Source organism: Echeneis naucrates, chromosome 11 (assembly GCF_900963305.1).
Source record: "Echeneis naucrates chromosome 11, fEcheNa1.1, whole genome shotgun sequence".
NCBI lineage: Eukaryota > Metazoa > Chordata > Actinopteri > Carangiformes > Echeneidae > Echeneis > Echeneis naucrates.
The window spans coordinates 16,689,526-16,716,008 of NC_042521.1; the positions used below are offsets into that span (position 1 = coordinate 16,689,526).

Here is a 26,483-nt window from a genome sequence, read left to right on the forward strand (position 1 = left end):
AAAGAAAAAAAAGAAAAGAAAAAACAGTTATCGATGCCCCTTGGAGGGTTTAAGTCAAAAACTCTGAAATTAAAATTCCTGTAGAGTCCAACATCTGTGCAACACCATGCCCCTAACACAGATTGATAAAAATGAATACTATGTAAAAGGCCCATGTGATAATATTCCATGAACTCACACATGGGGACCTGTGCTCTGTAATCAGCAGAGCTGTCTCCCCAAAACCACTGCTGTCCCCACGATACAGATGGGCCAAGAGTGTTTTTGAACTAGACGAGCAATTTCACGCATTAGGAGGACTTGCTAGCCAGCATAAGCTAATGTATGTTTCCTGCGGTCACCACAGTGCTGGTGACAGCCTCTCACCATCCTGACAGTCCAGTTAGCTGTGGACAGTCACACAAGCAGGGAAGACTTGTAAGCAAACTGGTCCTCAGTGAAGTAACATTTAGCAGAGGTGCATGATTTCCAGTGTGGTCTGAGTGAGAACCTTGTTCTTCACTCAGTGGTAGCTGTATGTTGATCATCCCCAGGACGTGTCGGCTTCTTAACGTCACAATCTAAATGAGTGAATTGCTCCATTGAGGTACTTCTTAAAGTCAGCATCAATTTGAGCATCAATCGGATGATCCCATAACCTCAGACACACATATGGATTATTTTGATATGTGCTCTGTGCGGCATTTGTGGATATGTAGTGTGTGTGTTAATCCTAGAGGGAGGTTAAGAGTAAGATATTGAAAATGTGATGTTGAGTTTTGCACTTGCCCAGCAAAATTAGACGGCAATTGGTAAGTAGCCAAATGTGCTACTGATATATTTAGTCCTGTTTACAATAAAGGCAATAATCTGCAATATAAATTAAAAGTTGTAATAGTGAAAGTGTAAAACTAAAATTTACTTCAAAATACATAAATGTCAGCTTGCTACCTACCAGCATATCATAAACAAATCCTTGACGAAACTGCTCAACCAAGATGCATTCTGGGTAAAGTAGCTACCAGGTTTTAACACAGAAGAAATATTTTGAACATATCTGCTTCAGCTGGGCTTAAAAAACAAACAAACAGAAAACTGCACATCATGACATTTAGCGTGTGCGATGTGCGCAATCTTGTCCTGAGCCACCTGAGGCTGCAGCTGGGTCAGACAGCAGAAAAAGATGCAATTTCTGCCCCTGGAAGAAGGACTGCAAGACGAAAGTTGTGTGCGGCACGTGTGAGAAATACGTCTGCAAAGCCCATGCTCACGGATGCACATACTGTCCCACATGTGCTAATGTTCAATGTTAAGCAACCCTTTGCTGTTTTGTTGTTGGACAAGAGAAGAGAGAAGAGATGTATTTGATAATTCACTTCCTAAAGAATATTAACAACGAATAAACCGTTGGAAAAGTTCCATACTGTTGACTGTTATTTTTCCTTTCAATAAAATTAATTCAATAGTAATTCCTTCACATTGATATAATAGTAATAATAAACCTTTTCTGTATAAAAGAAAACTATTATGACAGTCGGATTGTGGTAAAATAAAAAAAGAAAGAAAGAAAAAATAATAATTGTATTCACTGGTGAACGTCTTTTTTCACTGTGAGAAAAAATAAAATGGAGTTGATTTGATAAATAACAACTTGTTTCATCATGCAAAATAGATATTGGATTTAAAATTCAATTAAGCTGCTTTATTTTAGTGTGTTCTCTCTGTGTATTATTTATAAATCTGTTTATTTATTAGCTAACTGTGATATTATCAATTGTTGGTCTGTTTAGAAGGCTCACACTCATTGCATTTCAATATAGTATTTCACACCATTTTTGCCCTGACTGTAGACTATGACAGTAAAAACTCATTAAGTTTTAATTTGACTGTTCATGTAAAAGCCCAACTGTGACAACAGTTGTAAATTAGCAGCAGCTATAAACTGTGTTCAACTCGTCAGTTTCATTTGTTGATTCTTTGCATAGGTCTTATTAAATACACATACAATTTTAAATTAGAATTTTTAAAAGACTTAGGTTTAAATGAAATCAAATCCCTTTTTTACATTCAGCAGCCTCTCACCCCTCTCTATGATGTTTTCAGCAGTAGCCCACTGCTTAAGAGTGCACCATTCACATGTGGGATTCAAATGACCTCCTGTCCCACAGGAAATGCAAGATACATGTATTCAATGGAATTATCTCCCTGACACCAACATCGGCGTTAACCATTTTCCTCCTGCTGCTGTTTCACATCGAAATCCTTTAATAGAACAATAGGGTATTGAATCGGGAAATCGAGTACTGTATAGCTTTAAGAGAGCTTCATGAGCCCTTTAAGTTGGTGAGACTAAATCATGGAAAGGTGCAGAGCTCAGACTGAGCTGATATAATGTGTATCTCTAAACTGCAGCTGCTATTAAAATTCACATTTGACGCAGAATTAAATTTTCTTTTTACTGGCACTGGGAGCCTGTATTTTCCCCATGACAACCAAATTCCTATTATCAGTGTTAACATAAACAACTATTTAAATCATATTATACATCTTATGTAAATACATTTCACACACAACACATTAAATAATAAAATTAAATCATGTACTCTTTGTGCAGAGTAAAAGGTAGAGTAGAAAATACAAGTAATGACGGATTATTCTGTATGATAAATGCTAAATTCTTCCATCATACTGGCAACGACAGGCCTGTGCTAAGGTGATCACTTGTGAGCTGCTCTTTTAGGCCACTGCTACACTAAAAGGAATAATTCCATTAAAAAACACCTTCTCATTTTAGTCGAGAACTTTTTGCTTTTAAGAGCACAAAATCAGCGCCTTCATTTAAATGTACAAATCCATCAAATTAAGAGGATTGATGTGGCACTCACCGCACATGAATTAAGTCAGGTGACAGCCAACCTGCTAATGGCTGGGAGCATCTTTGCTACTTAAGGTAGACACCGCTGCTCCCTTGTGGCTGAAAAGTGAAAGTCCAAACTGTACGCTTTGCTGATGCCCAGACGGGCCACTAGTACAAATAATTTACAGTATTTCAAGTATATGATTAGTGCTGTCTTACATATAAATTTGTACCACATCAGGACGCATGCTCTTACGAAATCCACCTGTGACTCTGAGGAAAGTTTGCTTTGAATTTAGGCCACTAGCCTTTGGATGTGATCCTAACTGAGTTCAGTGACTCGGGGGCTGGTAAGAATCCCTCCTCTAGCCTTTAACTCTTTAAGGTTGTGAACCTTCATTCATTGCCAGCAAAATGACTAAATCAGCAGGAAAAACACTTAGTTTACCGATTGTCACTGGTTTTTCTTTGTTAAATTCTACTAGTTAGGATAGCTGATGGCTCTGGTGAAGTGCTAAATCCTGTGATGACTGATAGATGTCATTGATGTCACATTGCTTCAATTTTATATTCCTTTATTTAAAAAAAAAAAAAAAAAAAAATTCCAGTCACATCTTTAAATATTCAAACGACATGCAGAGGGAGAATGAAGGTGTTACAGTCAAACCTGTTCTCACAGCATGAGAACACACAAGGAGAGAATATGAAGGGAGGTTGGTTGGTGCCGGATGTCGGCTGTGATGTGATTCACATAAATTGTTGTGTGGATCCGATAGGTGACGACAGCAGGTCTCAGCTGAACTTGGCTTTAGAGAAATCCATCTCTGGGTGCTGAGCCATGAACCTGCAGAGACAAGGAAACACTTCAGATCTCGTTCTCAATGCAAGCTGCAGTCAAGGTTTATTTGAAATCATACCAAAATTATTCAACGACCACGCACCAGTCCTCCAAATAAGTTCTGATTAAGTTCAGAATATTTTGCACTGTAGCACCTCCATCTGGCCAATGAGTGAGTTTTTCTTTTTACATCTCAGATGATCTCTCCGTAATGACTCCATCAGTTAACATTTTTGATTAGACAGACATAATGTGACCTTTATGCTAATAAGAAAGTGAGACCAGTTATCTCTTCAGCTCTATTGTTTAACACTTATTAACTCTACATGAGCTGTACAGGCAGCTTTGAAGTGGTCTTGAAACATAACAGCATCCTTAACATCTGTGCCAGCTGTGACCTTAGCCCACATCCAGGTGTTAACTCAGTTTGCTACTACTCTGTGTAATGTTTGACATGATGACCCGCAGGGACTACTGATTCCATAAAATACTGACTAATATAAATCCAGCCCTCCTTTAATATGCTAATGAAAGCAGCACACTGATGGTTTGATGTATTTGCCCTTTACCTGTGAAATTTGTTATCCTGCTCTTTATGACCATGATGATGATCATTTTCTGTAAGTAAATGTTTTTCACTCTTGAAATACTCACTGTTCACTTTATTGTGCAAAATCAGAGTAAATTACAGTAGAACACTAATTTTATTCAACTTTGACCACACCCTGAGGTGTGTATGCTGCAGTAATGAAGCAGAGGCCCGAGGCTTCTCTGGGCATAGCCTTGGCATCAACGATAGCCTGCATGCTAGGTGTTTATTGAACACTGGCAACTGGTAGCTACAGAGAGAAATAACCTTTAACTGGCATGCATCTGTGCAAGCAGATCAGTGTTAACCAGTGAAAAAAAAAGCAGAATTTTAAAGATCTTCCTGTTTGTATGTTCAACAATCTTATATTACAGCCTTACAAGGTCAATTACAAAAACTGACATTTTGATAAATGACTAAATCTGTGCTACACAACAGATACTGTTTCCCCCATTTGCCAACGTAACTCACAATGCAACCCAACAGCAGGTTGGTTGAAGATTAGGATGCATTATGCTGCTTCTGACTAATATAGCCTCAAGTAATGATGAGCAGGTGACAACAGATATCACTTCTGACTGAGAGCGGAAATGTTGAACACTGTTTACAGCATCTAATGTTCTAGGAGATTGTGTGGTGTTAGAATGAGGATTTGATCAGGATTTGAAGAAGACAGTGCTGACTGGTGCTGACAGAGCCACACATATGGTGCAGGTAAATACAATTGTCTCTTTAATTTAGCTAACTGTATGTCAGCTGCTTCTAGAAATCCCATACTGGCTTTTATTACTTACAGTTGCAAGCAGTTGAGTTTGGCCTTGAGCAGTAAGAGGTGACAAAACTACTTATGCTCCTTTCAAAATCACCACTCTCTAAAATCCACTAAAATCTTTGGATGTCATAAAGCTTTTGTTAAACTGACTGTCTACTGGATATGCTAAAGATAGTTGCCCTCAGGTCATACAGAATAAAAAGACATTAACAGTTTCATGATGAAACCTGAGCTAAACTTAACAGGGATTTCACTCAGAGGTGATGTAACAGGGGGAACATACTTTTTAAGAATGTCTTGTTTCTTCTGTTCTTCAGATGTAGGCAAACCCATTGATTTCTGCCTCTGGTCATACATCATCTTTTCCACCATACCACGCGTCTCTCCATCCAGGTCTGACAGCTTTTTGACAGAAAACACCCACAGAGGGAGGTGAGTACGAAAGGGAAACAAAAGAAGCAATTGTCAATGATTGCTTTGTCACTTTAATGTTGCTACTAAAGGTTTTAAGTAGACATCTTTTACCTTTGAGTTCTCTGGACAGATTTTCTTTGTGTTGATTTCTGGATCTGTTGTGACGACCTTACTCCACCACTCCATTTTATTAATCTGAAGAGAAGATAAAGACCAATTCCGTAAAAAGACAACTGAGCAGGCCTTTTTTATCATCAGTATTCCTGCTACAATTGCAAATGAGGACAAAAGAACGCTACAAGCACCTACGACCTCTCTGAAGGAGTTAATAGCTTCAGTAACCCAGATGGGAGAGACTGTACATGCAACAACTGTTCATCACCTGTTGAAGCTGTATGGGATAGCCCCCAGTTGAAAAAAAAAAGCTCACTGGAAATCTTGCCTAGAATTTACCCAAATGCATGTGGGAGACTCCAATGTCAATTGGAAGAAGGTTCTTTGGTCAGATGAGAGAAAAATTAGCTTTTTGGTCATCAGACTAGATACTATGTTTGGTCAACATCCAACATTGCACATCAAGACAAACTACGGATGCAACAATAGCAACATGACAAAGCTTGAGCTGTTTTGCAAGGAGGAATGGAGAAAAATTGCAGCATCTACATGTGCCAGTGTGATTGAGACATGTCCACAGACTCAGCACTGTGATTGCAGCCAAAGATACTGACCTCAAGGGGGTTAATACTTGTGCAGTCATTTACTGTAGCACTCTATTTTACTTCTTTCACTCAGTGCAGTTAGAGGGAGTTTGATATTACTTAGTAATAATCCTTTGTCTGAGGAAGTGTGAGGAACAATGGTCAACGGCGATGTACTACAACTGTCTTACCTTTTCCAAGTGCACTGTGACAACTTTGCCATCGTCGATCAACCAGGAACTCTCCTCCACCTTCACCTCATTGTAGAGTTGCCCTTCAATGACAGGGGGGTGTCCTTTCAGGCCCACCTTAATGGTGCGCCGCTGGATGTCTACCACAACATCTCTCCCCTTGATACGGAACTTCACATCAAAAGGCACTGCCAGCTATGGGGGGAAGGAGGTTAAAGACAGTAACACATATTATGAGAGTCAGCTTAGTTTTCAGATCAGAGGTTTCTAAACATACTAGAGTGTACAAAAAGCATGAAAGCGCCTTGTGCTACTGGGTGGTAACCTAAAGAACACATTGCATTAACATCAGATGGAGAGATGATGTTGCATGATATCAATTCTGTTGATATGGTTTATCCATGTACAAACAAAACTGATACATCAAAGCTATGGGCCAAAAAGAACTCACATCAACTTCAGATAGGGTCTGTGTCCACTTGTAGTTGGGCAGGTCTGCTCCATTTCCTGTGTTAGGCTTCAGTTTATCTTTGTCTTTCTCATCTTCCTCTCCTTCTGAATCAGACTGTAAACATGGAAATTAAGACAGTCAGTCAAAAAAACAAACAAACAAACTAACAAAAAAAAAAACAAACCCAAAAACACATCAACAAAAAAAAATAAATAAATAAATAAAAAAATAAAAACTGAATTTTTTGCTCAGCAAATCCAAACTGTTTCATCAGCAACATTTACTTTGGACTGTTCACTCACCCCCTTCTCTTTTTCTTCTTTGTCAGTCTCCTTTTCTGCCATTTTGGTTTCATTCTGCACTTTCTCTTCTTCTTTCTTTTTCTAATATACACAGTATGAACAAAAATAAACATTAATTAAGCAAGCCACATTTTTGATGTTATTTATATTGCAGAACATCAAAGTCCACGTGTCACCTTCTCGAGTTCGGACTTAAGTTTCTCTGCTTCTTCATCAGTCAGTTCCTGAATCCTGGGGCCGTCGTCATTTTTCTTTTTCCTCTCTTCCTCCGCTTGTTTGGCAGCCCTATCTGCTCTCTCTTTCTTCTCCTTCTCCTGTTTCACCTGCTTGTCTTTGTGAGCCTTCAGTGCCTGCTTACTGTGGTGGGTGAAAGCATCCTTCACTAACTAAATAAGGAGTTGAGGAGAAGGGAAATGTTAAGTGAACCCTCACTTTGCATTTGTTACTACATTGTACAACACAAGTTGCAAACAGGCAGCTTTACCAGTGACATTACTCACCTGCTCCGCAGCACCTGTGTCTCCACCGGTGAAGAAATCAGTTTTGCGGCGTAGGAAGCTGAAAAATGTATTTACCAACTGTTGAAAGAAAAAAGAAAGACAAACGCTAATTTGTAACTATAAAAGCATGCATGTATAATGTGGAACGTCTAATGACTCTTAGCTGAGAATGGCGATTTCCTTTATCATTGGCAAAAATATGTGGGTTAATGTTGGGGGAATAATGGTCCCACTAGAAATTTCAGACATCTGACGTCTGTGAGCGGAGACCTAGTAACTCAGTGTTACACAGCATTTCATTACAGATGCTTTTACAGGAAACCAAATCCATAAATGGAGTATATCAACAACAAAAACAGATTTAGATTAAGATTTATTTGACATCTTCTTCAGATTTTGTTGGTCACACGCAAGCCGAATTCACCACAACCTGCTCACTCATTAAAAATATATGGCTATAATCTATTCGACATTAGAGGATTTTCACAAGCGCATTAGTTAAAACATGTAACCGTGTTATAAAGATTTCCTTTGTCGTTATTGCTTCAAGGCTGAAAGAAGAGGAATGACCAATTGCTAAGCTACAGGCTAGCTACATTAGCTTCCACAGTGGAACGGAAGGTTTATACCACGTTAGCAGCAAAGTGAATTACCTCCTGTACGCCCCCTTCATGCTGTTGCGCCATGACGAGCAACATCCCGTCATACTTTTCTTCATCGTCTCCCATGTTTGTGGAATTAGAAAATGTAAAACAAGACGCTTGCTGTGACAATGACAAGACGAAAGTTGAGTTAGCGACAATGTGAGGGCCGTAGCCACGCCGCTGACTTCCTGGAAACAAGCACCGCCTACAATTGTTTGGGCCAATTGGAAGAGGAGTTTTACATGTCAGCCTAAATTACCAATGAAGTGAGCGCTTTGTGTCAGGGCGGGACCGATGCGCCTCGTGAGGATGAGAACTTTCTAGATTGTGTGTTTTTTTTTAGGTATTTAGTTATTTAGTGTGTGTGTGTGTGTGTCCGCGAAACACCAGAAAACACTTTCAAAATGAAACAACGTAAAACTAAGTAAGCTTTTTTCACAAGTGGGTTCCAGAGTATGAACAGAGAAACAATATGCGGCATCAAATACGTTCGTGTAGTGCCAGGCATTAATGTTGATTTCGTCCAATTTCTGCGGCCTATTTTGTTTTGTGTTCCCTAGGATTGCCAACAGTCCACAGAAAAACGGAATACGTCCACTATTTAGAAACAAAAATGCGCATGCCGTATTGAACCTAAGAGGGACGCACTTTCTCCCGCGAAGGGGGCGCTCAAAACGCGCCCATGATTATGATGATTATTAATAGATTTATGAACTATGTGTCTGAGAATCTTTCATTTCTAACTATCAAAAGTAGATATGGACATGCACAAACACATGAGCCACGTGCTTTAGACAAGTGCTTCGGTTGTTAAAGAAGAGCTCAAAGCATGTGGCATTGTAATACCTCTGCACATTGATATAGGGTGTTGATGTCACTTCCCTGCTTTATATGTTAATAACTGCACTCATCTACATTTGCAAAGAGGTGTGCTGTTGCTTTTTACTGCCAGGAGGCAGCAATGCAACTGGGTAGCTTGATCACTATGATACATCAGAAGATTCTTGCCTTTGATGAGAAGCCCCTGCTTGTGTCTGTTGTGTTTACTCAGTTGACTCACCCATGGAGAACCATTGCAGCCTTTTGCTATTGAGCAAGTCTTATATAAGTGAAAACTAGCAAAGCAAGTCTCTCACTTGGGTAACATCAATGTGGTTAGTTATCTGTCCATAAAGGATGACTACATTGCATAGTCAATTGCTTCCTAAATCTGGGACTACTCTTTCTGAGCGGTGCCATGAAGCCATGAAGCTACCAATGTACAACTACACCGGCTAAGATAAATATCATTATCTCGTAAAATTTGTTTGTGAGAGTGTATCCATCTTTATACTTTATACTCTGATTGGAGTTATTTCAAAAACACCAAAAGGAAGCCCATACGTAAATGAGTTGTTTAAAATTATGAGGTGTGAGTTCATAATTCAGAGGATCTCCACTCTACTTCAAAAGAACAGCAACAGTAAAAGAACAGTACATTTATTAACTCACCAATAAACTGAAAATGCAATGTCTGATAATCCTCAAAATGTAGTAATGACAGCAAGTGCAGCAAATAAATTGTGTTAATTAATAGCAGATAAAATAAATCATGCAATCAAATATGGAAAAACTTTAAAAAACATCAAAAACCTCCAAATTATATTCACTAATTAGCATTAAAAATGGCTGATGTATTGTCCCGTAATCTAAGGAGGAGCAAAGGAAGATAGGTTGTTTACTCCAATCTGGTCTAGTATTCATGCATGGATTCTCTGAAGAGGAACATGTCAATATCAAGTTGATGGATGACAGGAAGAGGAAGAAAGGTAACAAAACTTGACATGTTCTTTGGGATGTAAGCTATTATACCCATCCACAGTGGATGTCTCGGTTGATGAATTCATCATCACCATCACCATCATCATTATTATTGCATAAATCAATAATCTGGAAGTCATAAAAATCATGCTGACAGATAGTATGCAGTGGTGATAATACAGTTAATGAACAAGATAAAAAATACACATGCAACAGAAGTTGATCAAACAAATAATAAAAAAATTATAATAAAAGCCATACAGTTTCTCCCCTACGATTGATTCTATATTGAACACATTTAGGCTTATGCAATTTGATTAAAATGATAAAAACATTTCTTAAATAAGCAAATTATTATATTTAATTTTGTGATACAATGTGATACAATTTGATAATTGATAACCAAGCATGTGCTCAGTGTAAAAGCTGGGTTCATCATCATCATTTTTACAGTATTCCCATTAACAACTGTATTTATTCATGTCAGACTGACTAACAGTTGTTTCTCCAACTTTTTTCTAAACGCTGGTTTCCTTAATTTGATTTAAGCGAAAGTCTTTCACCATTTTCTCCATGTTGCGGTCTTTCTTATAATCTGTTCTTCTGAGAAGTTTTTTTTCGCCGGCGAAAGGATCATATCTGGAGCTGCAAAAAAGTGATCAGTCATTGAAAATACAAGACAATAGCACATTTTCTGCCCTTCTTTTTAATGATTTATAAGGATAATGGTGACTGCAACACCCATACTAAGATATGCCTTCTGTGTAAAATACTACATTAGTCCCAAGTGATGAGACTGGAAGAAAGCACATTAAAACATACATACTTAAAAGTAGCAAACTGAGAATTGGTGGTTCTGACTCTTTTCATCTCTGTAAATTCAATTTCAAAGCTCTCTCTTAATTACATTCCTTTATGCTCCCCCATTTTTTTTTTTTATATAATGACAATATATAGATTTACTATGACAAAAACCTACATTTATTATTGAATTCATTGGTCAGACACTTTCCCTCTGTTCTTTGCATATTTGTTTCTTAACAAAGGAATTTATTTTCTCACTATGTCTACTTATAACTTACAGTTTTTTCCCTTCTTGAAAAAGGACAATATCATCCTAAACAAAGATTTTTAGGATGATTACATTAATGTTTCTGGTTACATGCTGACATGCATACTCTAATGAACTCTGATGAAGATCTTCACTACAATGGTGTGTACCATGCACTGAACTGGCTGTAATTAAGAAAGGTTGTGTTGTAAAATACAATAAAAATGAGGCACATATTCCAAATGTGGTGAACATTGTACACATAAGTATTCTTCAAAGTTGTTAATTCTGACATTCTCTAACCATGCTCATTTAGCTGTATTAATGGCATCGCATTGCGTTTCTGGGTTGCGGGGGCTGGGTTAATTAGAGTCACCAATTAACCTAAACATGATGTTTTTGGATGGTGGGAGGAAACCCACCCAGGCACGGGGAGAACATGCAAACTCTGCACAGAAAGATTCCTGATAAATATAAACAAGTTAATTAATTGAAAAACAATTAATATAATATAATGAACAAATGGTTTACCTTTTGAGGTGTTTCTCAATGGCCTTCCGCTCATACACTGTCCCATATTTTGTTTTCACAGGGTCAACAAATATCCTCTTGCTGAGTGGGCACTTCAGATGGCTGGGTACAAACTGAGTTTCAGGCTCCACCAATTTCTTTCACATCAGGACCAAAGAGGAATAAGAATTAATGTGTCATGATTCTTTAGACATGTAAAATGCTATACAATATAAAAACACCACAAAACAGCTGTTTGCTTTTGAAACATTGCTAATTTCTCTCTTAATTATGAGATAGTGATTTATAATTGTCACTTAATAAGGCAATTATAGTTATGAAATCGTGGATTTTCACAAAGAAACCCATTATATAAATATAAGTTTGAGATTTATTATTTCATTTAAATCCTTCAGAACCTTCAGAATAAAATTCTGAATACAATTTATCACCTTCTCCATATTGTCCAGTGACTCTCCAGCTGTCTTTTCGGTATGTTTTTTGGCCTCTTGTTCATACACCTCTTTGCTGGTCAGGAATTCCTCTGCCAGAATACTTTCATAAAGAGGACATATATTTTACAGACATATACTGTATTAACCAAAGCTAAAAAGAAATGAATAGAAATGAATATGTTGAATATGTTGTTTGCTCAAATAAATTGAATAACCCTAACCCTAACCCAGTATCATTTCTACCAAAATCTATCACCAGAAAAAGTATAAATGGTGGTTTCTTATTTCATGGCAAGATGAACATGTATGGTTGGTGGTATGTGCTATAGGTTGTAGAACTCCCTGAAAATATATTGAACAAAACTTTGTATCTATGTATGAAATTCATATTTCATATTATTACTGTATTTGCCTACAAAAATAAGACGAGGCGTCACTTCAAAAGATTAATATAAGAAAATTTAATTACACTTTTAAGTGTTTTCAAGTGTCATTAAAACAATTTGAGACAAATCTATGAATTCTATAAATGTTTCTGTAAAAATCTATATATAGACGGTATATGATCCCCTGTAGTTTTTTGTGAAATCAGCAGGTGCAGGACTTGACAATGTTTAATTATAATCGGTTTTTGTTCGCACAGTCTTCAGGCCAGGCCTAATCAGCCCATTTTGTTAAGTTAAAGGGCTGTCTTACCTGTCCAATGGATCTTCAGGCTCAGGGACAATCAGCAGTCCAAACACAGCATCGAAGATATCTCTCATGGTGATTTGGGCGTTGTAGTTCCGATCAAATATGTTGTGGCAGATGCGTCCCACATTGTTAATATTGCAGTGGTAGATCTTATTTGTGTTATGAAAATGATACAGAAGCACATTGTACTGCTCATAATACATTGACTTTCTAACGAACAGTTCATAATAGAGTTTGTAATTTGTGCATATACAACAGACAAATTGAGTCTTAATGTGCAGTGTAATTCCTGACTGAGGTCCGTCTTGTTCAAGTGTTGATTTATTTAGAAGGATACATGTGTGACAAAGCGAACAGTTGGAGGCTTCACAGGGTAGTCGGGCCCAAACTGACAAAACAGCTCAAAGGTTCCTTCCTCATAAGGTGTTTCAGGAGGGCCCTCCATGATAATCTTCCAGAATGCTAAAGGTTAAGTATGAATACAAAAGTTCACTTAAGTTGGCTCTTTATCCAGTATTGCATCAAACATCAAACAAAATGAGTGTTGATATAGTACAGAAGCCTGCACACACCAATAAATCTGGTGCAAAAGAAAAAATCTTACTTGTACTAGAAGTTAGAAGTTCATTAGTCAGTTCATCTTTGAGTATGGGAACTCTTACAAATAAAGAAACTACACAACACTTTTCAAGACAATTTGCCACCTACTGAAGTCAGATTCTGATGGAAAGACAGTGAAGAATGGATGTGGATTACAATGCAGGCTTTTCATTTCCTCCAGGATGCGCCTGTCCTTGTCCATGAAGCGCCCATCTTTACTCTCCTGGATCCTTTTTTTCAGCACACTAGTTTGACATATTAGAGCTCTATCATTAATACAAATTAAGTTAAATTGGGACTGCAGGCTGCTCAGTGTGATGTACTTTTTTCAGCTGGTAAAAACAAGTCAGGAAGAATGAATTTACCAATGTTCCCTTTCAGGGAGGTATAAGCATCACACCCTGCTTTCAACCCTGATCTTATGTAGTGATTACCTGTGAGAGTCTTTACCCGACCAGCTCCCTAGCATAAAATAAGTTTAATATTCTATTGAGGTGACAAAATAATCTGCTTCAGATGGAGTACATTTAATTTATCTGTGAAGAGGCCTATCCAGTCACTTACTTCTCCGTCACTGTCACTTTATTTTGCATCTGGCTTGGTAAGATCGCCTTTGGGCATTGGTCGTATCCGTGAGTAGCAAAGAACCCTTTTAAGAGACTCTGGAAACATAACAAATGGACAGAAACAACCAGATTATTTGAGGCACTGCAGGACAGAATCATGGGTTAGGGTTAATCAAGCAACTAACTTCAGTGATGGAGGATGGGTCAGCTTTGTCCTTGGGTTTCCTCATCTCTAAAGAAAGAACAGTCTCTGTCTCAAAAAGCTTGAGACCATCTTTACTTGTCTCTGGTTTGAAACAGCAACCCCCTGCAAGAAAAAACATTAAAAATAAAAGCCAAGCATCCACAAATTATGTACACATAAACATGTGATGTTTTCCAGGATCTAATCCCCAAAATAGTTTTTAGATATACTCCTCTTCACACTCTGCTCAGGGCTGCTGCTCTGTTGCCATCAGGGTCTGTGTGTTGCCTTGTCTTATCATCTGCGCTTACAATCCAAAGAATTTTACACCTTACTTGTTTTTCAGGCTCTCACATTTACGTTAAAATAAAATAATAGATACAGCAAGTTTAAGTTCCATGTCTCAGCTTTACTTCAGTAGGTGTCAATATAGCCAGAGACCTTATGTTGTGATTGACAACATACAACATTCCTATGAATAGGAAAAAATTTGGACACACTTTCCTATTTGAATGGGAAAGTGTGTCCAAATTTTTGACTGGTACTGTATATTGAATCTGAAAAACAAAACCCAAACAAAAAAGAAAGCGTTGAAATGCTTTGCATCAGTATTTTTGGCTGGATGGTTTATAGTTTGACTTCTTTCTTTCTTGTGATTTTCTTCTTTTGAGTTGGTTAGCATCCAGTATAGTTTGTCTCACTTGTCCCGCTACCCATGATGTCCCAGTATGAAAACAAACTATGCTCTTGCTCTGGTCTACTTTTAAGTCACTCCTGACCAATTCTTACTGCCTACATATTGTAGTAAGGAACTATGTAACTAAAGCTTCTGAGTCTTGCTTACTTACTTACTCCATGCTTACTTTGGAGTTCTGTTAACGTGGGTCATCATGGTTTGTGAATCTTTTTTGGGTTTTACTAATTGAAAAACCAGCACACTCAAGTTTCAAGAAAGGGAACTTCAAACTCTACCTGTCGCAATGCTGATTCCATGGAGAAAGTTGTTGTCGACCTTTCCAAGAAGAATTGAATCCAAAATGATGTTGGATCGTATCAGGGAGACTGCAACAGGCACTGGTTTGTTTGTGGAACTATGCAAAAATTGGTATTGGTAAAAATCCTATCATTCCCACCTTACAAAAATAGATTATGCAGTCCACTCACACAGAGCAAACAAACACACACACACACACACTTGTGTACTTGTTGTAAAAACACTGCGAGAAAGCAGTATTGAATACATGAATATTTCTTTCTGTAAATATATGTCCAATGAAGCTATTCAAATTAAATTTTCACCAGACTTTGGCATTAACTCAAGAAATCCACAAATATAAATAAATCAAAACATAAAATTCCACAAGCAAAGTGATTTGTAATCATGTTTAGTTGTTCAATACTTATTTCCCCCACTGAATTTCTATATGTATTTCGTTGAGAAAACCAGTGTGTCATTTATGAAACAGTTTGGTCCACTAAGTTGTGATTATTTACCTTTGTTAGCTATAGCATCATAGCTACAGCATAATGACTAACATGGCATAGCAAAGACAATTTACCGCACATCATTTCCATCTGTGAGACACAGAATGCGAAGTCTACAATCTGGAAAGTCCTTTTTCACTTTTTCCAGCTCATGCTTTCCATGTAGAAGAGCATCATAGAGTTTGGTATTTCCAGATGGCTTGAGAGTGTGCACATGTTCCTAAAAAAAGGAACAGTTGTAGGTCTAAGACTTTTAACAGAAGTGGACAGAGTTGGTCAGGGTTAGTTTGAAACAATTAATATCATGTGATGTACTGTACTTACCTTAAACTTTTCGAGCGTTTCTGTGAACGTGTGGAGCGTTTTCACTTCAGAGTTAAACTGAACAAGGCCAATGATATGATGGAAATCATAAGCCATGGTCCGCGTTGCAAAATTATCAAAAAGCTCTTTCACAGCGTGGATTTTCTGGATGTCCACACTCCCATAGCAATTCTCAGCCATGGATGAGCTTGTGTCTATCAGTACCTGATGAAAGTTTAGATATGAGTTTTATATTTTGTTTATGTGTCACGATAGTTGTGCATTCTACAGTTTTTTTCCTAGAGTTGGATTTTTAAAATGTGACCTGAATTCAAAATCTCAGCTGATCCTTCTCACAGCAATATAATTTCCGCCTTTAAAGCTAAATGATAAAATAACTGCAGCCCTAGCTTCTGAAGGAATATATATCATTGGACAAATGTAACATTCCCCTCTTCTCTATAATATATACAAAATTACCAGTATGGCCTCTTTTGGAGTCCTGGTTATGACAAAAGAATGGTCATCTCTGAGGTCACCGGCTCTGTATGAAATGTGCACATTTCATTATATGTTACGTGAGACATTTTTTGCAAAAATACAAATAACTGTTTAAATACAACATTGTTTGCCATCCTCTGTTTATCTAATGTTAGTTATTTGCTTGTTTGCTAATTTATGAAATGCTAATAATGAAATCTCTCATTTACAGTGTGGCCCATCTACTGATTTTAAATGTGATGGGCCACTCAGAGACAGTCTCTAATTTTGTCTGGGCATGTTTTCTTCAAGGATTTGAAGCAAGCTTGTGCAAAATGGCAATCTTATCAATTTCAAATGAAATCGCCATAGTAGAATGTGCAAGTGAAGCATACTTTCCAAAGACACTGTATTGTTGTGGACTTGATCATATAAATGCCAAGCTATCTTTATTCACTTCACACTAAAGTCTTGATAAAATGTAGTTACTCACCGAGCGGCCAAAATATCCACATCCACGTGTTGCAATTTGCCAGACAGACAATTGTACACCACTATCTCTGCTGGTTTCAACTTGTCTTTATGCATATAAACAGCAAGGTTGTCTGCAAAAGGCAAAAGGCAAAATTACTTGTTAAAGACCAGGGAAGGCATTAACAGTGCAACAGAGCACAAAATAAATTTTACAGTGAAAGAACGTGCTTTCTCTCTGTCTGTTCGTGTGCTAAAACAGAAAACTGATGGAAGGAAAAAGAGGCCAATAAAAATGGATTCTGGTGAGAAGCCTTTCTGTGTGGAGTTTGCAGGTTCTCCCCGTGTTGGCGTGGGTTTCCTCCCACAATCCAAAGACATCATGTTTAGATTGATTGGTGTCTCTGAATTGCCGGTAGTGTGAATGTGAGTGGTTGTTCTTCTCTGACCCTGCAATGGAATTGCAACATTCAGGGTGTACACTGCCCTTGCTTGGAGCATTGGCTGGGATTGGCTCCAGCACTCACAGTGAAAGAGATAAATGGTAGAAAATGAGTGAATGAATGAGTCTGGAGATTGATGGTGAATGGAGTGATCTGCCTGCCCATTGACTTATGCTGCACCTTCACTCAGAGATACAAGACATGGGTCTTGATATCCCAAATCCTTCAGTCGCATTGGCGGAGTTGCTCTGAGTAGAGGGTAAGCTTCCAGCTCCTTTGCCATGTCTCCAAAAGTCTTCCCTGTATTTATGTCAAAGCTGCAATATTAACATTTGAATTAATGACCAGGTTACAGTGTTTGGAAAACTGTGAGAACTTTAATTAATTAAATAATTTTAATTAAATTTAATTAAATTCTTATTCATAAATAATCTACTGTGAAATGAGTTGGGTGCATTCATAGTTAATAGGATAGCATAGTGCCCAAAATAAGAATCATTCACAAATAATAAAGATTGATATCCTTAGAAAGCAACCAGTAAAGTGTACTACATGGTACAATTCTAGGAAACAATGCTTTTTGAGAAAATTGACAATTGAGAAAATTTGAATTTGATAGTACGTACTTCTTAGCAGTCACACTCTCATGAGAAATCCAGAGGTGATATGTTGAAATTGAGGGATGAGTACTGAGCAAAATCTTCTCAGTGTGAGTGTCTCTCTTGAGAGACATTTCTTTCAACACCTCTTCAGTGCAGTTTGGGATCTTCTCTCCATCTTAGCATAGGGATGAAAAATTATGATACAATGCTCTTGAGAACATGCAATTACTCCCACAAAACATGTGGGACAAGTAAAAATATTTTCAATGGATCTAAGATCTTCAAAATTGTGACTGAATTAGATTTCCTTGTGTTTGTGTATGTGTGTATATGTGTGTGTGTGTGTGTGTGTGATTCTACCCAGGTGCCAGTTAGCCAGATATTAATTTGTCCAGGAACTCTCACACTGGCACTGGCACCTCATACTGCTGTTAGCCAAACTACCTACATATCTGCCAACCACCAGCTCATAGGTACAGAATGTATTCTTTCCCAGGTTGCTGCTTCAGCCAGTGACACATACTCTTGGTCTCTTAGAAATATGTAAGACCCAGTGGCCCTGGCGTGGCCTGGCATCCTTGTGATTAAAGCTTGAATGAATTATGTTCTGAAAAAGGACTGACTAAACTAAAGAACTAAAGAAATGGTTATGACTTAACAAAAAACAAAGAAACAAACAAAGCAAAGGCACTTGCATGTATGTAAAACATATATTTTTGCAGACTTACTAATATAATTTTGATTAATAAAACATTGTGTTTAATTGTGTTTTTACCCTTGATTTTCTGCAGCACAACTGCTCTTTCTAAGGCACCAGGTACTCCAGGAACATTAACTGGTTCACGGAAACGGATGCTTTCTTCAGATATCAGAGAACATGGGCCATAGTTCTCATGGTCTGATGTCTCTTTCTGTACAAAATAAGGTGGTTTTGTAAGTCTGCCATTTCTCTGTGTTTCTGTGATTAAAAAGACATTCATAAATGCTGCTTCTTACTGATCTCGTAAGTGACTAAAGTTAAAACAATGATGCTGCGGTCTGACAGAGAAAGACACTAATTACTGATATCATTTGTCAGTGTTTTACAGTGATCTATAATTATTATTTGGCATTTATGATAACTTTCTCAGATTAAGGTTTTACAAACACATTCATTTAAAAATACCCAATTTTTAATCAGCAGTATATCTTCAGTTATTACTCCATCCAGAAAAACAATGGCATGCATAATTTCACTGGAATTACTTTTGTACTTTTGTACAAGCAAAAGCTTCAGCTTCTTCAGTCAAAAACAGTGTTAAAAAAAAGTGGTGCTATCATTTTCTAACACAAGTAAACTGCAACAAGTTTACGTGGGTAAATTAAAGGTAATCTGTGCACTATTCCCTGTATGTAAGAAGAGCACATACATGACTAATCTTAGTTTGATGGGTCATAGGAGACCAGTCACCAATGTGTTAAAGTAAAAATAAAACACGTTAGATAAAACACCTGAACATGTTTGGCCTTCAAGTTAAAATGGAAATACCTTTGCCTCTGACAAGAGATATGCCCAGCAGTATGCTGAATGCTCAAAGACATCCAGGTCTTCAACAGTTTTATCCCCTCGTTCTTTTGAACATTTTGGCAAAAGCTCTCTAAAAAGATTGTACAAGCCTTCGACCACAGCAATCTATAAGAGAAACAAAATTATGGGATCAAATTAAACTGGATTCTTTCCAGGTCACTGGTGAAACAATCTGGGTAATTGAAATAATTTCTTGTACAATTTACCTTTTGAGTCCTGGATATGATTTCGTTCTTGTGGAATAGCTGATATAAACTTTGGGCCAGAGGGTTGCATCCAGTTAGTGTCCGGATGTAGCCAATCAAATTCTTGTATGAGACCACGGGCTGTCGAAGTTTCTAAATGACAGGATATAATCATATCTGTTACTAGTAATATACATGATTTATTCCTTTCTACATTATCTTTGTTAGTGAAACCATTACATTTGTGCAGAGAGATGTGACCAACTCATTTTCACTGTCCCCTGACAGTTAAAACAAAAGATCTTTCTGCTTTGAATAGGCACAGAAAAATTGACACTTTTTAAAGTAGGGACTTACGATGATATACAGGGATGACAGGAGGGTACTCATTCCAATGGGAGTTTGCTGCACTGAGGGCTTAATATCATCAAGGAAGAATGCTGTGGAGTTTGGAAGCTCCGAAGTAAAGGAGGACAGTGAGAAGTTCACTGTTGACCCCTCTGAGATTCCACAACTTTCCAGTGTGCTTCCAGATCCAGATTGGCCTCTTAATATGTAAATGATAAGTACATAAACACATGAGAAAATAGAACTGACAGTCAACAAAACAAATCTGATGTTACTGTTACCCTCTGCTACCCATACAGGGGTATAACTCAATTACGTGTAATGAAGAACATGCGCAGGGATCCCACTTTCATTTGAAAGCTGTTTCTTCAAATCAGAGATTGTGTGTTTTTCCAAGTCCATGTGCAGTTCGAAGTCTCCCTGAATGAGATAACACATATAGGGGAGAAACAATCACCATCACGCCCTCTATGACAAAAACTACATATAGATCATATTATCATCATATGATAAAGGTGTATCCAGCTTATCACAGCATTAATATGTGCCTCTAGACATTATTGTGTACTTGGTGTGTGAAGTTCAAATTTGTTGAACGTCAATCCAAGCTGTGTTTGTAGATGCAGCCAGTTGCTCCTGGTTACTGCATGAACTGGAAGATAGTTGAAAATCTATTTTTTACAGGCTTTGGGGGCCTTTGGGTTCTATTCTGGTGTTGTTTCTGTGTACTGGTTGTGTGTTTTTCAGGTGCTGATTGGGAATTAGGTGCACCTGGCTGGTGCACAGGATATTTAGGACCGCCTACTCCGACGCAAGGTCTCTCTCTCCTTGGCCTCCACCACAGCAGCTGTTTTCCGTTTTGTTCCTCATTTATCCTTTATTACACACAGACAGCATGCACCACACATACGATCCAGCACATCCACACACCTACACACGTCTCTTTTTCATCTTTTGACACAATAAAATAGTTTTGTAAATCTTGATCAGTACGTGTGCATTCAGTGAGAGTGGGCGTGAATGAGAGGAAAGGGCAGAGGTGCGGGGGGCTAAGTAGAGGTATGAAGAAAGAACAAGAACAGGAGGAGAGAAGATGCTGTTGGAAATGCAAACAAAACAATCTGGTAGTTCTAAAAGTGCACTGGTAAATATTAGCAGTAGGGGAGAAGAAGAGGTTACAATGGGAAGTAAGTAGTGGTGTGTAATGAAAACTAAAGGTAACTCTTGCAGCAGCAGGTACTGAGCAGGAACATGGAGCAGAGATGATTCAGCACCTGTAGGACTGGGACAGGAAGAGAGAGGACAGGAGGGACAGAACACAGACTACAGGAAGAGACAAAGTTAGAGACAGGAAACGTTGCAATATAAGAGAGTGCCACAGATAGATGGAGGGGGATGGGGGGTGGTGGTGTTCAGTGCATCCCCCAGCACTCTAGTCCTATAGCAGCACAACTAAAAGAAAAGAGTCACTAAACCTTAAATCTTTAACTATAGGCTTTGTTGTAAAGGAAGGTTTTCAGCCTGATCTTAAAGCTGTGACAGAGTCCCCCCGACTGATACTGGGAGATAGTTCCATAAAAGAGGAGCCTGATGGCTGATACATCTGCCTCCTGATTTACTTGTGGAAACTTGAGGATCCACAAATAAATCTAAATCCACAGAGGGAAGTGACCTACTGGGACAATAAGGAACTATGAGCTCTCTGAGATATGATGGAGCTTCGTCAATAAGAGCTTTGTACGTTAGGAGAATAATTTTAAGTTCCATTCTGAATTTTATTGAGAGCTGATGAAGGGAAGCAAGCACAGGAGAAATGTCATCTCTTTTTCCAGTTCCTGTTAATATTTGTGCAGCAGCATTCTGAATGAACTGAAGGCTTTTCAGAGAAGAGACTAGTTTTCCTGAATCCTCTTGAAACAGAATGTTTCTGATTTTTGCTGTATTGTGTAGGTGAAAGAATGCTGTCCTACAGACTTGGTTAATATGAAGGACAAAGGACATGTCCTGATCAAAAGTCAAATTCCTAACTGGGGGCCAAAATAATGCCACAGAGCGGTTACATGATGAGATATTGCTTCTTGAAGGTACAATGACTCCAGTTTAGTCTGAGTTCAGAAGTAAAACATTGCAGGTCATCCAGGCCTTTATCTCTGTAATAGATCACTGAAGTCTCATCAGCTTATTAGTTTCAATCAGCTTCATTGACAAGTAATACCTGAGCATCATCTGCTTAACAGTGAAAATTGATGTTGTGCTTTCAAAGTGCCCCAGTTCTGTTTTTATCTGCCATGATGTGCTCTAAAACCTGACAGAAACTCTTCAAACAAGCCATTCCTCTGCAGATGTTCACACAATCGACTTGCAATTGCTCTTTCTTGGAAGAATTTTAAAGATGAAAGAAAGAAACCTGGGGTTGTTCATGTTTTCTTCTATCAGCGCTGAGAAGTAGGAACTTCTTGTACCTTTCATATGTTTTTAATATGGAAGCAAAATTAATCTGCAGTACTGGACTACCACTTCCTTTCTCATTTCTATGACGTTTGCGTTAAGGCACAAACTTGAAAGTTATACCAAGGAGCCGGCCTTCTCTATTTCATTACTTTCTTTTTCAGAGGAGCTGCAGAATCAAGATTTGAACATAGTGAGGTCATAGCGCTCTTTACAAGGTCAATCTGTGCAGGGATAAGTCTTCCATCGAATGTAGACATGGCAGTTAAACAAATGCTGATTGAATAATCTCCTTAAGTAGGTAAATAAGAAATAGAAGTTACCCAGTGAAAAGGGGCCGACAGCAGCTCTTCTAAACCTCTAACCCTGACCCACAGCAGACACACTTCAAATCTAACTCCACTTTGGGCTGAAAATTATAAATACAGCTTTTCCTACAAAGGTACAGTAAACTTACCTTGAGCATGATATGGCACCGAACTGTATCTGTTCCACAGATTTGATTCCATTGGTTTGATTCCCCTGAACTTACAACACCTGTATGCAAGTTCTCCTTTGGTGTAAATATGGCATAGATCACATCTCCACTTGCAATATGTCTTTCTTGTAAAGACCCTGTAGATGAAACAAAATCAAATGAATTTTATTAATGAACCTGAATGAAGTTGGAAGAAAGTCCCCTTTTAAGTATACACACAAGTCATCTTGCAAACAGGATGACTTGGCTCAATTGGGGGTTATCTCCAAGCTCATGTGATTCAAGTAGGTCTCATAATTCCAGTCACTGAATAACGTCTTTGATCAAAATTACTTTGTCATTAAGAGTGCCTCCTCAACTCCAGCAGGAAATAAAATTTTCATTTCTTATTTATTGTATTGTAATTGTTTAATTACTGTACTGTCACTTTGTTGTTACTGGACAAGGCGAATGCCAGGGCGTAATCTATTGCATTGCTCTCATGGCACACTCTCGTTATCTGTAAGAGAAGAGCCTCAGTTCTGTTCTCTTTTCTCAAAGTGTTGGACCTTTCAGCAGTCTGTGATACAATGATGAACCGCACCCTTCAGTCTTTTCTTTTCAACTGGGCATCCATGAAAAAACACCTTTTTTGGTTGAAGCCTTTTTCACTGTGCCATTGCAAAGTCAAATGTCCTTATTTCACTCCCTATTAACCAGAGGATCCCAGAGATCAGGACAACGGGCCCTCCTCTTTTCAATATTCACAACCACCTAAGGCAAATTTTATTTAAAGCAGAAAGACTTACATGTGTTAAAGAAAGGGTCGTCTGTCAGGGGCATTCCATCCGATGAGTACAGACAGACGCGTTGAGAGGAAGGAACACTTTCAAGATGGCAAATCCTCAACATTAAATCTTCCACTGTGTTTTGTGCTGGATCCATATCTGTATGTTTGAATTGACAAATTTTATATTGGTATTATAATCTGTGATCAATTTAATTATCTTGTGACAGTAAATTAAAAAAATCCCTGAAAAATGCCTGTTATTATAATGCTTAAAAATTCACTGCACTGTCATTCTGTATGACAGTCTTACCTTTGATGCATTTCGGTTCTGGACATTTGGGGTATGTATACTGCAAAGAAAAGGACTTCGTTGTCTTTTGCACTGGTGCTGCAGTCAGGTCCATTGGGGCTCGAAATCGGCCAATGGATTTTTTCATTGTGGAAAATCTATTCTTTTCCACTTGACTTAACCCTGTTTAGGAGCAGAAGTTTATCTTATTTAAGATTTAAAGATGACACAAACTGTTTTTAGGTCCAACTAATACTGGAGAAGAAGCTTTCTGATTGGACTATTCATAAAAATATAATATATTTAATGCATGAGTATCACATGTTGAATAAATATAATTTTAGACATTAAGTTATAAAATCATTTCATTACACAAACAAATGTGAAGCAAATTATCGGATCTTAAGCAATTCCAAAAAAGATATTTGGATGAACAAACAAACACACTGATTATAACATACAGTAGTTAGCTAATAGTTAACTGGTATTAGCTTATCAGTGATCTTCAAACTTTTTCTGTCAATCCTTACTTTGGACAAAGAGAAAATTTCAAGCCACACCTGTCCTGATGTCCCAATCAAATGCCAATTAAATACACCAAGCTTAAAATTTTCACATTTACTGAAGTATCCTAATATCAAGCAACATCAAATTCTATTTAAAATCTAAACCGACAACACCAAGTTTAAAAAAACTGAAAAGAATGAAATTGTGCTTCAGATTCTCACTTTGCAATCCTTAAAAAAACAAAACAAATTGGGAAATTCTGTAAGAAACCGTCCTTCACTGTTCACTGAAGGAGCTTTGTGTTTCTCTGCTGGTGCTGGATCAGATGACATTGTGCATGTTAATTAAGGCTCCATCTAAGTTATTAGTAATTCCTTTGTTTGTGTGTTTGGGTGTTTTACAGTGGTGGCAAGTAATGAAGTAAATTTACTGAAGTACTGCACTTAAGTAATGTTTTTTAGGAACTTTATTTGAGTGATTTATTTTTGGAAACTTTGCACTTTTACTCCTCTCAAGCTAAACACAGCCCTGCCTGCCTCTGCTGCCTGTGAAAGGCTTTTTAGGTTAATCTTCACTCCGAGACAGAGAAGAATTACTTCACAAAACTTTGAAAACCAGTTTCTGCTAAAGCTGACCAAGAACTTCCTCCAGTTTGAACATTAGACAACAGGGAAGCAAGGTAAGAGGCGTGAAGGAGAGGTAGGGAGGACTGGAGGAAAGTGATGAGTGGAGCGGAGGAGAAGAGAGAATAAGAGAACTACGACGGAAAATCTTTGCACTTTTTGGACTGTTGCCCCAAATAAACTTTCTGTCTTTTGGCTTTAAATTCAATTTACAGAGGTTTTATCACTGAGCCAAGAAGTTTATTCTAACTTATTTTATTTAGCATTTTGATTTTGAACAGGGTTGGATCTCTTTTAATAAAAAGAACAGGACAATTACAGTGTTGGTCTTTTTTGTCAGCTGAAGTTTGTTTCAATAGGATTTGCTTCTTGTTCAATGAATTTCAGTTCAAATCAGTTCATTCTCTTTAAATTTTAGAGTCTGGTTATTTGAATGCACTGTTTCATAGTTTTACTTAGCTACTTTCACTTTGACTTTTGATTGCAGGATCTTTGTTGTCAATAAAGAAAGGCATTAATAAAGATAAGCATAAAAACTAAAATTTCCCTCACCTAAGTAGGGGAGGGGTCATGTCTCTTCTGCCGACCAATGGGGCGCAACCCACATTTTGATAACCATTGAGTTTCTGTTTCATTTTCTTCTAAACACGGGACGCCCTTCTTCTGCCTTATTTCACATATTAATGCCCCGCTAACTGCTATTTTAGACTTACCAAGGTTCGTTAAGTCTTCCTCTGTTATACCGTCAATAAAATCTCTTTCATCTTTCACGCCCAACTGGAGGAATTGGTTGTAGAAATGTTGCAGTCTGTGTTTCTCAAGTAGGTTGAAAATTGCACCCATCTAAAAGATAATAATACATAGATATTAAAAATGATTCGAATATAATTACAATATCAAAGATATTCAGTGAAATGTATTCTGGATGTTTAATAATATATATTTATATGTTTAGGTTTCACCAGCTTACCTTGATGTGTTTCAAAATCAAGTTCTTCAGCTGTGATGCTTATAGTTTCTCTTTCAAGCATTTATTGTGAATCGTGGAAGGGGCTATTTCTTTCGAAAGGAAAGCAGTAGGCTGGCCCTCTCCACCCCTTGTGGGATGGGCCAAAAAAACCTCTGCTTATGCACACTAAGGGAAATTTATTTTGCACAGCTAGGAAAGGAGTCTACGGAATTGGATTCACTGGATTAAAAAAAATTAGACGGATTATCTCATAATTACCAGATAAAATAGAGAAAAAAGTAAACGTCCTCTCTAATCCTCTCTCGGTGGCAATAACGGCGCTCTCGCAGTTAATCTGCTATTACTATCTTCTCGGTTTGAGACACTGGAAATTACTTGTGTTTCTTAAAAAATAGGATGGTATTAATATTAGTATGTCAAC

General features: G+C 37.8%; 2 protein-coding genes across 3 annotated transcripts; both read right to left on the reverse strand.

Annotated features, from left to right (window-relative positions):
• Positions 1-3,409: 3,409 nt before the first annotated feature.
• nudc (nudC nuclear distribution protein) lies at positions 3,410-8,419 on the reverse strand. 2 transcript variants are annotated; one of them, XM_029514390.1, is made up of 9 exons: positions 8,245-8,419; positions 7,592-7,669; positions 7,268-7,477; positions 7,092-7,172; positions 6,790-6,903; positions 6,339-6,533; positions 5,561-5,644; positions 5,319-5,437; positions 3,410-3,680 (listed from the first exon to the last, which is right to left on the reverse strand). In XM_029514390.1, exons 1-9 carry the CDS (start codon positions 8,317-8,319, stop codon positions 3,629-3,631), a joined length of 1,008 nt encoding a protein of 335 aa, XP_029370250.1. In that variant the 5' UTR covers positions 8,320-8,419; the 3' UTR covers positions 3,410-3,628. The 2 variants fall into 2 exon arrangements, with proteins under 2 accessions (XP_029370250.1, XP_029370251.1); XM_029514391.1 differs by having other exon boundaries at positions 7,092-7,166; positions 8,245-8,319.
• A 1,279-nt stretch (positions 8,420-9,698) lies between these two features.
• On the reverse strand, positions 9,699-26,141 carry LOC115051509 (uncharacterized). Its single transcript, XM_029514928.1, has 25 exons — positions 26,063-26,141; positions 25,806-25,935; positions 23,984-24,145; positions 23,693-23,830; positions 22,884-23,041; positions 20,295-20,398; positions 19,988-20,177; positions 19,652-19,783; positions 19,407-19,550; positions 18,654-18,789; positions 17,903-18,053; positions 17,457-17,593; positions 16,856-16,967; positions 16,363-16,426; positions 15,904-16,107; positions 15,654-15,799; positions 15,067-15,185; positions 14,096-14,217; positions 13,909-14,006; positions 13,453-13,589; positions 13,082-13,206; positions 12,748-12,893; positions 12,049-12,151; positions 11,618-11,754; positions 9,699-10,680 (listed from the first exon to the last, which is right to left on the reverse strand). The coding sequence occupies exons 2-25, from the start codon at positions 25,933-25,935 to the stop codon at positions 10,554-10,556; spliced, it is 3,222 nt and encodes a 1,073-aa protein (XP_029370788.1). The 5' UTR covers positions 26,063-26,141; the 3' UTR covers positions 9,699-10,553.
• Positions 26,142-26,483: the final 342 nt, after the last annotated feature.